Source organism: Anabas testudineus, chromosome 15 (genome assembly GCF_900324465.2).
Source record: "Anabas testudineus chromosome 15, fAnaTes1.2, whole genome shotgun sequence".
NCBI classification, from domain to species: domain Eukaryota; kingdom Metazoa; phylum Chordata; class Actinopteri; order Anabantiformes; family Anabantidae; genus Anabas; species Anabas testudineus.
In genome coordinates, this window is record NC_046624.1 from 1,283,351 (window position 1) to 1,303,021 (window position 19,671).

The 19,671-nt window shown below is 39.3% G+C and overlaps 1 protein-coding gene across 4 annotated transcripts in view; it reads left to right on the top strand.

The window, feature by feature from the left end:
• The first annotated feature begins 310 nt into the window (after window positions 1-310).
• The window catches only part of ltbp1 (latent transforming growth factor beta binding protein 1), a 98,445-nt gene continuing 79,084 nt past the window's right edge, over window positions 311-19,671 (top strand). Inside the window, exons 1-3 of one of the 4 annotated variants that reach the window (XM_026356874.1) lie at window positions 311-1,076; window positions 4,840-4,910; window positions 18,150-18,510. In XM_026356874.1, the coding sequence (XP_026212659.1) occupies window positions 685-1,076; window positions 4,840-4,910; window positions 18,150-18,510 (824 nt within the window). In that variant the 5' untranslated portion in view covers window positions 311-684. The remainder of the gene's footprint in view (window positions 1,077-4,839; window positions 4,911-18,149; window positions 18,511-19,671) is intronic. The other 3 variants (XM_026356873.1, XM_026356875.1, XM_026356876.1) reach the window with 3 other exon arrangements.

Genomic DNA, 19,671 nt, shown 5'->3' on the forward strand with positions numbered 1-19,671 from the left:
AGAGAGAAGCAGAAGGCAGCACGTGGGACTGCGAGTGTAGGGGACGGGAGCTGTCTCACAGGATGGACTGCACCTCTCCCAGCGGCTGCTTCACATGGAGGTCAGACAGGCGGCTTAATGGAGCTCCAGTGATTTAGCCACAGACTTGAACCATCCCATTGTAGAAGTGAAAAGAAATAAAAAAAATAATAAAAAAGGCGGTGACTCAGTGAGCCTGCGTGTGGGTGGGGGCTCTGCTTTGGGTCCCCTGACACCCTTGGGCCCCAAGAAACTCTCAGCAAACGTTCTTGGGGTTTAGTGTGCAGCCCCCCCCTCCTGACGTCACGTCTGGAGGCTGGCTGACACCGTTCACCTCCAACAGAGGAACTTTCCCGGAGTTCTGAGGCTCGACAGCCCCGGAGAAGAGCAGCTGCTGCCGGTCGGAGCCTCGGGGCCGCACGGGGACGACACCGCGGAGCTACATTCACCTCTACAACCGAGCACCTCGTCTACGAAACATGTTCTAATTTGTGAACTTTTTAAAGTGACTTCAACGTTTTTCTTTGGGCAGCATTAGCTTATTCCGTGTCGGTTAAAAGCCGATAAAAAATATGCTCAGGAACACTTAAGTTTTTCTTCCTCTGAACACGTTCAAGTCTTTTTACGGAGCCGACATTAGCTTGGACCTCCTTCAGCCGTCACTTGATGTTCGGTGTAGAAATGGCTGGGACCCCGCGGGGCCTCTTCGCTTTTCTGGGTCTGTTTCTCTCCCTGCTGTGTGTGTCAGTGGAGCAGCAGCAGCAGCAGCAGAGCCACAGCGGCTTCAGGCGGCTGTACGTGCTCCAGCCCGGGCCGGGGCCGGGGCCGGGGCCCGGGCCGGGGGCGGCCGGAGCAGACGGCGGGCTGCGAGTCAGCTCCATCTCGACGCGTCACGGCGCGGCGGGACAGCCGCACACGTACAACGTGGAGCTCAGCGCCAGCTACGGCGGCCAGGTTCGAACCCGCAGGATGGGGAGCCAAGCCGCGTCGGTCCCGCAGCTAGGTCCGCAGCAAGCGGTGGTTCAGAGCCAGCAGAAGCAGCTCACCAAGCTAAGCGGGTAAGAAGCTGGAAGAACAACTGGTGAAAGTTTTTCTTTTAGGTAGGACACCGGAATAACATAGGGTACTAATCTAATTACCTGGATGCGTCACTCTGTTCATTAAAGTAAGTCTAAACTGTGTTTGGGTGGTTTCAAAATGTCCCGGAGCTTCGATTCACACTTTGCATTGACACTGTTTGGAATTGACAGTGTTTTTTTCACACTGATTGCTTTGGACTGACTGTATGACCCAATTCATCAACTCAGTGATATTGGTTTAAAGTTAATCTCATTTTGTCTGATTGCACAATTCTTAACTCCAACACATGTGAGGGACCCTCCACTGCTGGCTGGTCTGTACAGTTCATACTAGAATAATGAACTCGCTTCAGTACCGTGATATGTTGCATGTTTGTTTGTTATCACTTATCGGCATACAGAATAACTCTTAATCCAAGATCAGAGTGTTGTCCACAGACTTCTCCCTGATCGTCCTTCAGTTCGCTGTGCCTGTGAGGGCAGAGATGGAGTAGGATTTGATGATTGTGACTTATTCAATTCAAAATTGAAAAAGGATGTTCATTTGTGCAAGTTATATGGCTAATTTGCACGAATCTAAAAAACACAAGGGAACTAGGGAGACACAAACTTATGGGTTGGCCTAAAAAAAATGCCATCCAACACTCTATGGTAGAGCCAGAGTTGATAGAATACAAAAACTCAATTATGAATTAGCTATTTACTAATAGCTACTAATAGCTATTAGTTAGCTATTAGTGTTTATTGTATGGGTATAAAGTAACTTTATATATAATATACTTTAAGGGATTTTAACATCACTTAAAAAATGTGTTGTTTGGTAGTAAATGTTTTTTTCACTGAAAACTGTAAATCAACAGAGGGATAAATGTTACTAATCTTTCTTTATATAATATTTGTCTCAGTAATTATTTCATAACAATGCCATAATAAAATAAGAAATCCACATGAAGTATATATTGCATACTGGTTTACCTGAAAAGAATAAGGATAGAAAGAGGATAGATGTATTGATGGAGGAATATTTACAGATTTCCAAAAACCCTGGCAGAAAAAATACAAAAATATTATTTGGGGGCATGTGTGCTTTCACTGACTGGAGAATCTGGCTGTCATGCTCAAATATTCCTTCTCACTTCTTCACCTTGATGTCCAAATTAAGATTTTGTTTAGGACTTACAGTGCCTATAAAAAGTTTTCACCCCCTTGGATGTTTCACCATTTTATTGATATTACTACAAATTAATGTCAATTAAATAAAAATATCTAAGGTGAAATCAGTGTTTTGCATTAATATTCATCCCTTTCAGGTCAGTATTTAGTAGATGCACCTTTTGCCGCAGTCACAGCGTGGAGTCTGTGTGGATAGGTTTCAATTAGGCTTGAACATCTGGAAACTGGAATTTTATGCTCTGTCAGGTGTTGTGGGGATCAAGTGTGAACAGCCCTTTTCAAGTCCATCCCCTGTATTGTATTGAGGTATGGACTTTGACTCGACCACACAGAACTTTCACCTTGTTGTCAGTAAACCATTTCTGTGTAGCTTTTGCTGTATGCTTCAGGTCATTGTCTTGCTGAGAAACAGATCTTGTCTGATTTTGAACATTTTGGTCTCATCAGACCAAAGAACCCTCTTTCACTGGACAGTGGAGTCTTTCACATGCCTATTGGCAAACTCAAGTCGTGATTTAACATGAGTGTTCTCAACAGTGTCTTGCTCCTTGCCACTCTCCCTTAAAGCTTAAAACCCAGGCAACAGTTGTTGTATGTACAGTCTCTCCTATCTCCGTTGTTGAAGCTTGTAACTCCCTCAGAGTAGTCATCGGTGTGTTAGTGGCCTCTCTCACTAGTCTCCTTGCACAGTCACTCAGTTTGTGTAGACGGACTGTTCTAAGCAGATTTAGACATGTACCATATTTGTATCATTTCTTGATGATGGATTTCACTGAACTCCAGGAGATGTTTCAATCCCCTGGAGGGTTTTTTTGTATCCATCGCCTGACTTATGCTTTTCAATGACCGGTTCTCTGAGTTTCCAGGAGTGTTCTTTTATCTTCATGGTGTAATGGTAGCCAGGAATACTGATTAACCAGTGACTGGACCTTCCAGACACAAGTGTCTTTATACTGCAATCATTTGAGATACATTCACTGCACTCAGGTGATCCCCATTTCACTAACTGTGGGTCTACTAGCACCAAATATCTGAACCTCTGTTGGATTAGGTCATTTTAAAGGGGTTGAATGTTAATGCAAACACTGATTTCACCTCATATGTTTTTATTTAAATTGGCATTACTTTGTAACTTTGTCACTTTGACAATAAAGAGGTATTTTTTTGAATATTATGTATTTGTTTGTTGGATAGTTATTCAGATTTCAATTTGGATATTTGAAAATTCATGTTTGTTTAGATTTTTTTTTACCAAATATAAGATATCAGTAATTACATAGGCCACATTTTAGCTTGGATTTATTCATTGAACATGGGAATACTTTAAAGCATGACAAGACTAAAGCTAAGTGCCAAATATGCCATCTGAAACTGGCCTACCACTGTGGCACAACTAGCATGATTAGAAATGGAGCACCACATACTGATGTTATTAAGCCACTTAAACCTTGTGAAAGTGCTACCTGCCTCACTTTATTTGTTTTTGTTTATTTTGCGCTATATAAGGCCATTTATCAATTAGCATTATTAATTAGCAGTTTATTGAAATGTGCTCACAGCTATTATAACTGCTAAGTCTAGTACCTCTCATGTTTATTGCAGCTTGTTTCATTCTCTTCACCCCCCCACCTCTAGGTGATTTTGAAACTTCTGCTCCTATGTTGTAGTTGTGAACTGAAATAAAAAAATCAGTTTCTCAGTTGGCAGTAGTTTATTTGTATTCACTAACTACAAGAATACAATCACTATACAGTCACAAAATGATATAATTTATATACAGGTTCTGTGTTCTTTTTCTTTAAACCATCATGGATAATTTAATGTGTTTTATGTGGTGGTGTGGTTTTGTTAGGACCGAGTTACCAGCTATTTAAAAACACTTGAACTTGATGCCGTTGATAACATTAATGTCCAAGAACCACTTCAAAAAGCTGATTTCTAAACATTTATTGTAAAAAATCTGCAATATTTGTTTTATGTCTTCTCTTTACAAATAGAGCCTTTAGTTATCAGCAGGATAGGCTCCATAAATTAAGTGGGTGGATTCTTTGTAGTAAAGCTACAAAGATTTGTGACAATCAGATTTACTTTGCAAGAATAACAAATCTACCACACACACAACACTACACCTCAATAATTGCTCTCTCTTAGAAAGTTACTGTGTTCACATACATATTGCAAGGCCACATCTCATAACCTTGGAATGGCATTGAAGTCTGGAAAGCATCCAGTGAGATTTGCTGGAGTTCAGCAGCTTTATGTCTAAAATAAAACTATGGTGGAGCGTTTCGATGACGGTGTCATTTGTCTCAAAGGAACAGTTGATGGCACCTGAGTAAAGGTAACTTTCAGTCATCTAATGTACATTTACACTATTTGAAATAGCATTTTTCAAAAATAAAAGCAAATCAGAAGTTGGTGTGGATTAGATTGTACATAAGGTTGTCAGTATAACATTATACACAAATACAGCAGTATGGAAGAAAGGGAGGGAGGGAAAGCTCATATTTCATAGCTGTATCTGTGTGGGTCTACATGTTCCATCTGTCATCTTTATTTCTATTTACAGGGTGAATGTCTGTGGAGGGCAGTGCTGTCATGGATGGAGTGAAGTTCAGGGATCGCAGCGGTGCACAAAGCGTAAGTGAATACTACAGCATTTCAGCATCATTGTGTTTTTATTATTATAATGTATTATTCTGAATAATAATAATTTCTCTATATAATATATAATAATATCTGTTTATATTGTATTAAAATGTTGGAAATACTGATGTACATGAAAAAAGAAAGGTAACAAAACGTCATATAGTACTCAATGGCCGCAGCAACCTTTAGCTTTTAAACAATTTCCTTCTGGGATTAATAATGTTTTTTTAATCCTGAATCTTGAGTCAAATAGGAAATGAAGAACTTGGGAATGCTCTTCTTAATCTATGAAGCTTTCTGTCAGTGTAGATAGACTCTGTGTCAGTAAAGTATAAATCTTATTGCTATACAGTGGCAAGAAAAAAACCTGTAAATTCGATGCTGTTGATGACATGAATTTAGTCTAGTCTAGTCCAGATTATTTCCACATGTGCCTTTGGGATTACTTGTCCTTACCATTTTCACAAGTATAGACAAACACAATGAGATTAAACTAATCACATCCAAACAATTTATTCCTTTATCTTGCCATTGATCACATGCATAAAACATTCAAATTGGGAGGGAGCCTTTGGATTAGATTAGATTAGATTAGATCATAACTGGTTGAACCTCTCTTGTCAGCAATAACCTCAAACAAGCGCTTCTTATAGCTGCAGATTAGACCTGCACAATATTCATATCCTTACATACTGTAATGGGTTCGACTCAGTCATACTGGGTTGGGTCTGGGCTTTGATTGGACCACTCCAAAAGGTGGATTTTCTGTGTCAGCAGTGACACGGTTAGAGATGTAGATGGTTACAATTTGATCAATTCTTTTACACTCCCAAATGCAAAATTAATACATGTATTTACTTTTAATATTATGTATTATTTTATATTTTTAATAATATATTTTCTAGTATGTATAAGCTACTTTTTTGCATTTTATGAATACAACCCAGTTTCCAAAAAAGTTGGGACACTGAGTGAAATGTAAATAAAACAGTATGCCATCATTTGCAAGTCATTTAAAACCTGACACATATCAAATGTTATCAAATGTTGAACTTGAGAAATGAAATAGTTTTTCGAAAGAAAAAAAATCTGCTCATTTTGAATTTGATACCAGTAACATGAAAGCTCTCTGTAAGCGTTTGTGAAGTGAGAAGAACATTGGCTCCAGCTCTGAAAACATTTTTTTTATCTCTCTTTTGAATTCAGCTGCTTTGCAGTTCACGGCCTTGTTTGTTATAGTTCTGCTTCATAATGCACCAAATGTTTTCAGTGGACTGTAGGCAGGTCACTTTACCATGGAACCATGTTGTTGTAAAACATGCAGAATGTGGTTTGGGATTGTCTTGCCGAAGTAAGCAAGGCCTTCTCTGCAAAAGACGCCATCTGGGTGGCAGCATATGTTGCTCTAAAACTTGTATATGTGGCAAGAAAAAAGAGGTGAACTATTTGCAATTTCCTAGTTTTCTGCATGCATTTTGATCTAATCAAACAAACACAATATAACACACATAAAATACAGTCATGATTGTTCATGTCTTTCTCAGCTTTTGTTTTGTGACTTGTGGTGTTTATTTGGTTATAATGGCTTCATGCACATTTCAACAAACTGATTGGAAGTGCCCTACCAACCAAATTTCATTCATTACAGCTATCTTCGTTCTCTGTAACACTAAACATGTGGGGGCTGACATCTGAACCAAAAGACCACTACAATGTGCACATGTTAAGATTTGTGGCAAATAAGACTAAATAGTTACACTACATAAAGTCAGGCTTTGTTTCCGTTACATCTAAAATAAAATACTTTTCTGGAAGTTTATACTTGTTTAGTTTGTGTTTTGGTACTTTGCATGTTTGTGTATTAGAGATGTCAATCACCAATCACCCTTAATAATTTAATTATTTAAAATATCTATTAACTGAGTTGTTAGTGGGTGAATATTCCTAAGTTAAGATAGGATGTGTTAAGACACGCATTTCATGAATGAGGCCCAGTGTCTGGAAAGTTGCCTATTGAGTCATGAGAAGACTGTTATTATACTGTCCGACTGGCAAAAGCACGTCTCAGAGTGAAAGAGAAACACACTTGAAGTGGACAATACCACTTGGCTGAGTTCCATTGGCCAGATCAGTGTCTTACTTCCAAGGTCTTGCCAATTTGTTATTTAAACAACGTAAACAACTTTTCTCCAGTGCTGTGCTCATCGGTGGGAATCTCTAGTGGGAAAAACTGCTTATGTTTTCTGGGGAGCTCCATGTGTCCTCTGTGCTGTGATCCTGTTCTGTTGCTCTCTAAGCTTTAAATTACTATATACCATGGTAGGATCTGTCCCCTTGTGCGTGTGTGTGGTCTTCCACAACTGAGGAGCCTTGTATGAGTCAGGTAAATGTTATACCATTTTGACTGCGACTGCGCTCAAATTATTGATTCCAAAACTAATGGTTGTTGTGTGATGTATATGGGATTCAATCCTTAAACTGAATATACCTCTTGAGATTGAAAAAGATGTTTTGTTGTAATAACAGTGTGCAAACAGGAAACAGGAAACACATTCAACATGTTGAATGTGCATGTGTTGCATGTGTCCAGGCATACTGCACAATTACGGGTTTTGCTAACGCTTTGGTGATGTACTTACTATCATTGGTGGGCTTGGAGACCTGTTGTAGATAGTGAGCTAACACACGCAACATGCAAACATACTAATCATTATTTTAAATGCTGGACATGTCAGCGGTAATTAGGTTGCTGTAACGGTTAAGGTGAAGAGAACCAGAACTTTCATAAGAAGTTCTGAATCTATTGGCTATGATCATGAGCTCTAGAAACTGATGAAAGAATAAGATCATGGATACAGGTGATTGAAATGAGGTTACCTTGTGAGGTCTCTGGGTTTATTCTTTGAGACAGGATGAGTAGTCCAAATTTCAATGTCACACCAATGATCTGACTCAGCGGGGACAACTTGGGGTTCAGTATCTTGCCCAAGGACACTTTGGCATGTGACATGGCAGCCGAGAATCGAACCACCAATCCTATGATTGGCAGACAACTACTTTACTTACTGCACTACCCTAAACCTGCTTGCAATGAGAAGTGTGGAAATTTGGGTTAACAGCCTTTAGGAGCCCTTATCACAGAGGTGTCAAACTCAGGCCCACGGGCCACATCTGTATTTGGCCCGCAAGATATATATTAAATGTGTATTAGAGCTGGTCCCCCTGTATATAGCACGTAAACTGCTAATACCACAAATCCCAAATTGTTTTGTTAGTGCGTTGGCGCATCAGTCGAGTTCGCCAAGCACTCCTCCTTTTCTCTTGACAATCATTAGCATCCATGCAACCAGTCACATCGGACAAACTTAATCCACCCCTCCCCAAAAATGGCCAAATGAAAGAGGCCAGGCATACTCAGCTCCGATTTTACCCGGTGATTTGCCAACTTTGAGGCCCAGAAATGCAGATTTGAACAGCTCAGTAATTCGTTTGCGGTTGATGTGTAAAGCGCACCAACCATCCTCTAAATGGAGCTGATTGAACTCAAGTGTAGTGACATGCTCAAGTCAAAGTATGAATCTGTGGGTGCTGCACAGTTTCAATGTTTCCTCGCCGACACACTGCCCCAACTCTGTGCCCAAGCTTTCAGGATTTCCTCAGCTCAGAGCCTAACCCCAGATGTTGCTGTGAATAAAGATTTTCATTAAAAAGGAACTTGAAAGACTACAGATAGAGAGAGAAATAATAAGAAACGAAAACCACTGAGGTGTGTTTTATTTCAAATGTAATTTCTGATTTGTTTATAATATTATTATTATTATTATTATATATTATTTGGCCCACGGCAAATTTGAGTTTGACACCCCTGTTTTACCAGCTGAGCATAGAGAGAAACTTCTTTTATTTATACAGGCACTGGAAAGGCTGTGCAGAACATCTAGACAATGACCACTAGAGGACTTCCCTCTGGTTCTTTGACCTTGACAGTCTGTGTCATCCACAGACTTCTACAGCCGGATGCCGCAGTTGGTGATATTCCCAGTGTAATGAACCAGCACTTTGATTGTGACATTCAGCACTATACTGAGTTACAAACAAGTTATTTAGCCAGGACAATATGAATATACATCTCACCTGACTTTACTGTCAGCCTTACAGATGGCCATAGGAGCCATTTAGACATCATGTATATAAAGTTATTTTCCACATTAAACACATTCAGTGAATCTAAACCATGACAGGCTTTCTTATCCTGTTGTAGGAAGATTTAAAAGGAATGCAAACGCAACTCGGTCCAGTGTTGTGGATACAAAGTCACATCTATCTGATTTTCTGTGTCAGTTCACATGTAATACACATACATACATAACATTTGTATGGTACACCTTGTTATTGCTGCAAAAATAATTTTATCATTGGTGGGAAAACAGGAATGCTCCCTGTCTTCTTGATGGAATGGAATAAAAGAGAAATGGACGCCGATAAATGGTGGAGTTCCTTATCTCATTTGTATCACACATATGATATCTAACAAATAACTCATAATGTTACACATTTAGTTTTGTAACACGTTTTACATATTTAGTGTGTTACACTAAATCTCTTGACTTAAATAAAGCTAATTCCGATAACATGCATACATTATTTTATCACATGTTACAGGTAGCATACTGTGTTCATACTCATAAAGACAAATATTTCCCAAGGCACAAAGGTATAAGGCACATTCAGCATATACATGAACTACGAACCAATACTTTTTTAAAAGTCTTTGTCACAGACTTACTCTTATTTATTTATCACCTATGAACTAATTCATCAACTTCTTCATGTTTTGACTGAAAGGCATCACAGTGGACCTTCACCTGTTGTTGTAGTGTTTTTGTTTTCTTCTTTTCTTGGAAGCCATAGTTGACAGCATGTGATACAACTATGCAGTACTCATCTGATCCAAAAAAAAAAATCAGGCATTCCAGTTCCTCCGATGGACTTGATGGAGCCAAATGTTGGTGGATTATTGAATTGCAGTGCAGAATAGTGCTTTTTCAAATCCACCTAAATTGATTACATCATTGCAATCTTGCAGACAAAACATCCTTGTAATGTGGAATTTAGAATTACTCAGTTGATGTTGTGGAAAGAGAGCAGCTGAAATGTGGACTGTCTACACAATAACCGTATATACAGACTTTACAAATACTTAAGTGTGCAGTATATAGTATAATATACATAACTTTAGAATTAAATTGTTGCAGGGCTCCTCTACAAGACGTGATCATATCAGTAGTACTATAGCACCCACATTAGTACATTGCTTGTACTATCAGAATCAGTATTGGGACAATCCAGTGCCAATACGAGTAATTAGTTGAATGTTCTATCTGTAATCATCTAGTTCACTCCTGTCTGTACTGATGTTATTTTAAACAAATCTAAACTCTTGGGGACCTGTCAACTCACTCATGGTCTCATCTCTTATGTCGAGACACTTGAACCTATAAACCAATTCATGGGAAATTGTGCCATTTAATGGACTTTACACAACTAACAACAATTGTTTTGCAAGATCTACCCAAAAACTTATCTGAACACACCAAGTAAGCTGTATGACATACTATTAAAAAAGGGTCCTTATAAGATAAGCAGCGGTGAGGTTTGCATATTGGACAGAGAATACAAGTTGTTAGGTGTGAGGTGCAAAGCAATACCCCCTCACTCGAGACAAGTAAAGGCCTTAGTAACCTTAGTAAAGGGGTGTTACCAGGGGTGGAGTGAAACCAAACCTGGAGATGCGGTCTTAAACAACTATCTTCAGACTGAAAAGTTACTTGGATGAGTAGTAAAACGTTTCGATCTAACAAGAAGGAAGTCCAGTTGCCATGACTCAGCTTCGAGATAACTTCACCTGGACGACTGAGAATCTCCACTGATAATGGAGATAGTGACAGGGCATCAAGCTTGCTTTCTGCCCTGCCCAGCAGGACACATTATTGATGTAAACCAGTTTAGTGGTCTAACTCTTCTCTGACATGTATAATGTGTGAACCAAATAGCTAATTTTACTTGGACATAAAATACATCTGCTAAAGTAAAACCTTGACCAAGAAAAACTCAGCTAGGGAATAATGTATGGCAGCAAAAAGGAGAGCAGTGTTAATTCTATCCCTGTCCCTACCCCACCCCTACCTCATCTCTCAAGGACACCTGGCAACCTGCTGATTCAAGTGGTTTGCTTAGTGGCCAAACACATTAAAACTCATTATTGTGTCCACAGACACTGGAGGGCTGTGTGCTTAATGTAGATGTCAGAAAGTGAAAGGGAGGTACAGTGTTGGGCACCTGAATTGGGTTTTAACAACAATTTTAACAATTAATTCCTGGATCGAAAACTTCTACTGTAGATCAGTACTGTAATGCATACAGTAATGCGGCTGGTTAGTGTAGTGGTAACATCACTGCCTGCCCTGTGGGAGATTGGGGTTCAGATCCCAGCTGTATACCTCCAGTAGGGGTGCTAAATGTAAATGTACTGCAGATTTTTCTTAGTAATATCTATGTTGTTGTTTCCTCAGTATCATTTTAGATGCTCAGCTGTCTTCAACATGTATTCTTTGCACAAAAGCATAAGCTGAGCTAAATGCTTTACACACACACTAATTCAGACCTGGAGGTTATGAGATATGAAGAAAATACAAAAACTACAGTATGTAAGGAAGTCAATAAGAGAAGTCAACATTGTTGGTTTAAAAGGAAAGGTTTAGATAGAAAAGTGACCCTGATAATTGGACCACATTGCCATAATATGACATCCTGTTCATGTTAGCCATTTTCTTTTCTCTTTTATAGTTTTTCTCATTAGCTTAAACAGTGTCATCACATTTTCACACTGGAGTAAATGTTCCAAAAAGTAACAAAACATTAAAGGCACATAGCTCATAGCTGACTTGTGGTCAAACCTATGATATACAGTGGCAAGAAAAAGTATGCAAACCTTTTGGAATTTAATGGTTTTCTGCATTAATGTGCTCTAAACTTAGTCTACGTCAAGATAATTAACAAATCTACTTCACCTAAAATAATAACAGATGTCTTCAATTAGGAAAACCAACAACAGCCTTATATTGCCAGCGGAAAAAGTATGTGAACCCTATGAATTAATGAACTTAAAAAAAGCTACTTGGATTCAGGTATGAGCATACTTGGAGCCTTGTTAAGAAATCAATAATTTACAAAGTTACAAAGTGATGTCAAAGACTGTAAAAATTCACCAGTCTACAGATAGAGACAAGACTGTGGCTACTCTACCAATAAGTGGGCAGCCATCTATGGCAGGACACCATAAAGGAAACTGCTGCTTACTAAAAATAACATTACTGCTCACCTGATGTTTGCGAAAGAGCACTTTGACACTCCACAGCAGTATTGGTAAAATGTTTTGTGGACTGACAAAACTAAGATTAAACTATTTGGAAAGAACACACAACACTACATCTGGTGTAAAAAGGGCACTACATATTATCATCAAAACATGGAGGAAACATTATTATTTGGACCTGCTTTGATGCATCAGGGTCTGCACACAAATTATTTTTGTGTGCACGCCATTCTGTGCTCATGAGGTGTTGCCTTGCAAGACCTAGTACATAAGCACAGTCCAGTGTTTGTGCTGTTATTTATTGCATAGCACATTAGATACATTTTTCCCCACCTCTTTAAAAAGCTGAAGACTGTAAATTCCTGTGTATTGTCCACACTGCATATACACTCCTACTAGTTTGTGGAATAACATAATTACAAAATAAGGATTACCTTTAATAAAAATCCTTTGCAGTCAGCGACCATCTGAAGTCCCTCGAGATGGTTTGCCAGGCCTTTACTGCGGCTGCCTTCAGCAGCTGCTTGTTTGTGGGTTTTTCTGCCTCTTTTCTTCGTTGTCTGCGTGGGTTCTCCCTGGGTACTTTGGCTTTGTCCCACCATGCAAAGGCATGTAGTTAGGTCAGTCTAAATTTTTTGGATAGAAGAGCAGAGAGCATAGCCCTATATACTGCAGAATTCATCCTGATACTTAAATCAGCAGCCAAGTCATGAATAAACACTTGGTTCCACTGGCAGCCATACATGTCAGTTCCATAAACATTGCCTCCACCATGTCTGACACATGATGAGGTTGCTTTGGATCATTATCCAATGTTCCTTTCCTTCCTTCCTTGTATTTTTGTCTTTCATTGTGGTATAAGTTAATCTCAGTTTCATCAACCCCAACATCTATAGGTGCTTTTTGGCTAAGTCTAACTTGGCCTTTCGGATCTTGAGTGATAACAAGATCCGAAAGGATCTTGTTATCACTCACTGTCGTGAACCTTTGTTTTAAGGAATTATAAGAAAGATTTTAGGTGAGCTCAATTTTAGTTTTACCTCCAAACAAAGTTTGCTAAGATGTTTACAACCTGTATATAGTGAGTAATTGTTGGTGTTAGTCATTCATAGAACTCTTGAGGGCTTTGACAAAAACTGGCACTACACTGTAGAGTAAGTGAACTATAAGAGCACAGCAGCAAAATATTACTTTGCGAACACTTAATACAGTTGTATTATTTGTAATTTGTTAAACTGTCCATGTACCAGTAGTAAGATGTCAGACAAAATTCAGAATACCGTTTTAGCTTGTGATAAATTCATCAAGAGAACGTGGGTTCAGTGTAATATTGTGAATGATAAGCTGGCAGGGTTTCTATGGTGTCATTCTTGGCAAGTGGAAAGACATTGTAAGAGTACCTCTTGCCTAGAGGAATACTGAGGCCCATAGATTCTCAACAGTCTTATCATCAGTGACTCAGATAATATGGAATTCACTAACTCTATATATCAGTGTCATATCTTTCCACTCCAACCTGCCTCTGAATTCAGTCAACATCTGTCCAATGCAAGGGTTAAGCAGGCTGTTGCAGTTACTTACAGAGTAAAGACTGAGCAACCTTCTTTCCTTCATTCAATTTTAAGGTCTTGCATCAAGACATTGACACAAAGAAAATCATTATGCCTCCCAACCACATAAACAGAACCCCAGTCACGCACACCCAAAGTATTTTTAACTATTGCAGGCCCAGCAAACCTTTATGTGTGGGGGGCTCCCTGACTGCTAGACATAGTAAAGTTTGATTAAAAGGGCAATGGCATCAGCATGACTAATCAACTGAACAACTAAATTACTATCACTTACTTTGTCATCCCGTCACCGAACAGTGCTCTTATGTAGCTGACCTCGGTATGAGAAAGAGAGAGAAAACTATTTGCAGACCAGATGGCAGCCTCAGCTCCAGGCCAGAAAGAGGTGGGGGGAAGTGAAAACTATTTACACTAGTCGGAAAAGAAAGCAAAAAATCTTCACCCAATGTGGAAAATTAACTGTGGTGTTATTTCAAAATGCTAACATAACTCAGCTCCAGAGGGGAAAAGACAGCAATGAGGTAATACACCAATGGAAGAGGGATGTAACTCCACTGATGTTAGATGTTGAAAGAAGACACTGGGACACAGCTTTTCAACCGAGGTTGTTAGAATATATATTGTGCTGTTGCATTCCTATGCTATTACATTCTGTTACACCTGAGATGTAAGAAGTTGTCTTTTCCAAATGCCATTGATCTAAAGTGTAAGTTTGTAACACAAAGAATAAATATATTATATAACATATAATATTGTGCTAGTACAATTCTTAGGTGTGTGGACTGAATTCTATTCTGTAGCTAGCGTTGGAGCTTTCAGACATCTTTGTGTGGCTGTAGGCTCAGTTTCAGAAGAACATACAGTAACTGTCAGGGCTTTATTGTATGGCCACAGTCACTCCCGATGTCCACCTTAAGCAAAGTGTGTGTATGTACTCAGTTTATTTATTTGGGGCGGCAGAAGCTCAGGTGGTAAAGCAGTCGTCTACGAACCCCAGGGTGAGTGGTTCAATTCATCTCCTCCTAGTCACTTGCTGAGGTGTCCTTGGACAAGACACCGAAACCCTGTAGTAGCACCTACATGAACTGTCTAGCAGCTGTTCAACCACATTTCCCCCCAGAGGAGCAATAAAGTATTCATTATTATTATTATTGTATGCACTTAAGTAGCCAGGTTACAGTTGGCCTTCTCCAGTAAGCAGATTTATTTATAACCAGGCTATTGATCAGCTTAATCTTGCTGTTTCTGTGTTCACACAGGAAGACAAGTCAGGAAGCAGTGTCTTCAATTCAATTCAATACGATTCAATTTTATTCGTAGAGCGCTTTTTACAATTGACATTGTCACAAAGCAGCTTTACACAACCAAAGAACAGTACATGAACAGTGAATGTGTATGAATCATGGTAATCAGATTGTCCCTGTGTCTTGAAATCTGTGAGCCATCCTTCTAGAATACCTCAGATGTAGAGTTAAGATAAGCATAGATTTCCGCTAACCAGGTTTCTTAATTACATGTAAACTTGTTTCTCGACTATCTGTATTACGTAATTTCTCTGTGTAACCTGGTAACATGCTCGTATTTGCAATCATAGTAAAGGGTGGTGTGCTATCTTTTCAGTGGCGCATAAGAAGTGATAGGATTCTGAAATAACTTTTTTATACAGTTTAAATCGAGTAATATCTCTATAAATGTTAGAGTAGCAACAATAATAACAACAAATATGTTGCTGTGTACCATGGTCAACAACTTGTAATAACATTTGAAACCCAATGCTCTTTATTTCTTGTTTTGACCTTACATGTAAATGTAACCCAGTCACTGTAGCTCAATTGTGTGACTTTGCAGGCGAAGGCGAACCCATTTATGCAATAAAAAATTTCAGAAATAACTCATAATAACTATCATGACGCTTTAGTCAACCTTAAGGTTCCTTCCATAAATATACACCCATGACAATGTGGACAACCAACTTTTCAACATGCCAGCAGATGTCTTTCATCAACTGTTTTGTTTTCCCTTCATTAATCATTTTCACAAATCTCCACACCACTAATTAGACTCACAAGCTTAGTGAGGAGGTGACACACCCTCAAGGACCCTGTGAAGATCAGCCTTGTTCTGAGTCATTTATGTTGCTGGTTGCACTCCCGCACCCACCCACCCACCCACACACACACACACCCACACACACACACCCACACACACCCACACACACACACACACACACACACACAGCCACACACACACACACACACACACACACACACACACACACACACACACACACACACACACACACACACACACACACACACACACACACAGAAACCTCTGGCAAGTGAAAATGATCAAGCCTCACTACTCTTAGTTTAGGATTAGGACTTGAGTCAATATTTATAGTTTTAGTAGGATTATACATAACATTACATTGAGGTTGAGGAATGAATATAGTCACATGTCTATGTCTGTTATCTGCTATCACCATCCTTAGTCAAACATATCTATGCATGTGTGTGTGTTGGAGTAGAGTATGTAAACTTCTGCATGGGGCCTGTAAAACATGCTTTGTAGTTGATAAATAGAGGCCCCTATCATCTGCTTGGGGCAGATAAAGGTTGTGTGATTACAGGCTTTTCACTGCTTTCCTGTGCAGATGCACAAAAACCTGTATGCACACACACAGATGCCCCCATAATTTTAGAATTGCATCCACTAAATGCAGGAACGTTTTGGAAATGGCAGGATTGGTGAAATACTGTAATTATTTTATAATATAATAAACACTTTATTGATTCATGTGTCACAGCAGCAGCATAAAACTGACATCAAAAGTTAAAAGCAATGGAACAGAATAAAACAGGGGTTGCCCTTGGTGGCTGGGCGGGGCTGCTCCTGGTGGGGTGGGGCCCCCCAATAGTGTAATAGTAATAATAACAATATACAGTTAGGCAGGTGAGATACAGTACATAACAAAGTTTGTGAGTTACTAAGAAGCAAACACCAAAGCACCAAATTGATAGCTGCATTTAAGAGATTATGCAGATCAGTCTGAGGTTATCCAGGTCACTTGATTTGCTGGAAGCAATGTCGGCAGACAAGTCTGATGGTAGCAGGTTCTTTTTTCCTAAAAAGAACAGGTAGCAGGCTAACAGTAGTGCTGTTACTGTGCAATATGGAACAAATTTATCAAAACATTTTATCAGCGAAAATTTTGACAGTAAGTATTCATTGATGACTAAATTGTAACAGCATCAATTTAAAAAATGTTAGAACAAAAATTCGGACCAGATCTCTGTTTAGCACACCATGACGAGTTAAGTTGAGCCTAAATTACTTTCTTATTTTCAGCATACATTCACAGTCCCCATTTAAAAGTATTGAAAGCTGTAAAGCCGTAAAGCTCAGTGCTGGATATTACTTATTTTTCACCCACTCCTGAGTGTCTGAACCTAAACCTTCTTCTGAACCTAAGTGCTGTTATAGAGTCAGAGTGTTAAGAAGCAGGGTCGGATATTTTTGCAGGGGACAAAAGCCAAAGCCAAATATTGCACATTACCAAGAATCTGGTGCCTGTGTATTTGTAATTAATATGTTCAGCATATTTGCGATTTGTCTTTTATGTCAACTGTGAACTTCATCATGTTAATAAAAGAAAAAATCAGGTTGCTCTTACATTCTCCACTTGCTCTTACATTTCTCCACAAAAACATATTGACATTTCTTTGTCATATGCTGCAGCTGCTCTATGTGTTGTTAATCTTACACCTCTCAATAAGAGCAGCAGTACATTTTAACCACCAGATCAAACCATATTGTGTTACTGTTTTGGCTGATGGTTGAAATCAATTTAAAACTCCACTGGGCTGTAGCTTTACTGTGAATAGGATTTCAGACTCTACCATGGACTCCAGTCTCCACTTTCTGTGAGAAATATCAACTCTTCACGAATGCTAGCCCTAAGCGGAACAGTAATAGCTAACCTAAGAGGGTCTTAGGTACTCATGACAGACTTTTTACTGCATTGTAAATCTATAATAATTAAGGTAGACTCTGTACACTGTAATCTATAAAGATAAAATGAACAGATACTTTGTTAAGAATTAGAAAATTAATAAAAAATCAATAACTAAAAATTAACTTTTAGAAAGTATCCAGATCCTTAATTAAATCCTGTAACAGTGATTACAGTTCTATGGCTATAATATATAAGTCTCCATATGTCTCTCCTGCATCTAACTTTTTTATTTTCTCCCTGCCCTCTTTCTGGGTTTTGTGCAACAGCCAACTGCATCCCTCAGTGCCAGAATGGAGGAATGTGCCTCAGGCCTCAGCTCTGTGTCTGCAAGCCGGGCTCAAAAGGAAAGGCATGTGAACAGAAGATGGTGCCCACACACCCCTTTTCAGAACTGCCCGGAAATGGACCAACCAATGGGCACACCACCGGTCACACTAATGGGCACAACAATGGTCACACTAATGGACACAATGTGGTACCTCAGCGGCCCATACCTCAGCAAATGCCTCCCAATGGTTATGCCTCAGCACCTCCACCACCAAGCAACATGGCTCAGATGAAACTAACTGTCAAGCCGGCCCCCCAAGTTGTTCGACCATATTACATTCAACAACACATTCAGCAGCAGTAAGTATCACCACTAATGCAGCTGAGTTATTTGCTGTCTTTTAAGCACATAACTCCTTAAAGAGGTATTTCACAAGACCTTGTGTTTGGCTTTGTATGTGTATCTACAACAAAGAGTGTATGTACAGGACCAAAGCTGCTACTATTGCTCTGCCAACATGTTGCTAATACTATACTTTCTGTGTAGATTTGCAAAGATTTCAAAATCAGACCATCAGGAAGTGGGCATTATTTACACATTTCACATTTCCACTGCTGATGTATTGGCAGTAATGTTAGTCAGGTCATGTTATCTAGAAGCTATGATCTCCTTTTTTTTTTTTTATTTGTTTGTTTTTTTCTTTCTTTCTTCCTTCCGATCTTCCTTCTGTCCTTTCTATATCTTCTTTTCAGTTTAAAACCCTGCTGAAGTTTACTCCTCAATGCTCATATAGCAATGAAATTAGCCAAATACATAATCAAACTTGTAAAACGTCACAAATATAATCAGGTTCCGGTTACGAGCAATAATTGCAGTATAATCAGAGTACTTCTGAATGTGGTAACACTAATAATTGTACTTGAAGTCTTCTGTGTACAGTATGTACAGGAATGGAGCCAAAACAGTCCCCTGTGAAGCCCCAGTGCTATTTGGTACTTTATCAATGATGCAGTTTCCCAGCCTGACAAACTGTAGCCTTTCTGTCAGTGATCTAATCAGTGGTTAAGGAAACAAATAATACAACAAACAATACAAGATGTTTTCCACAGAGCTGGGATACTCCCCAATTGTAGACTAAGGTTGAAGAGGCTCACATAATTGAGCAGCACAGTCCCTTAGCAGCCTAAGACATAGAAGATCTGGGCCCGCTGCCTTTCCACAGCACAGTCTTTGTAACTGCAGTCGAACCCCTGTTGCTTTGACAAATGGTGGAGCATGCTCAGGTGATGGAGAGGCCATAGCTGCAGGTGTAGAGATGCACACAGGTGTAGGAAAAGGAGTTGGAGTAGATGGAGGAGGAGACATTGATGAGGAATGAGGGGTTTTCGGGGGAAGCTTGTTGAAGAACTTGTTAAGTTCATTGGCTCTGTCCACACCACCCACTGTTGCCTGGTTGTTCTTTTTTGTAGCCCTTGAATTTGTTAATTCCCATCCACACTTCTCTGATGCTGTTCTGTTGT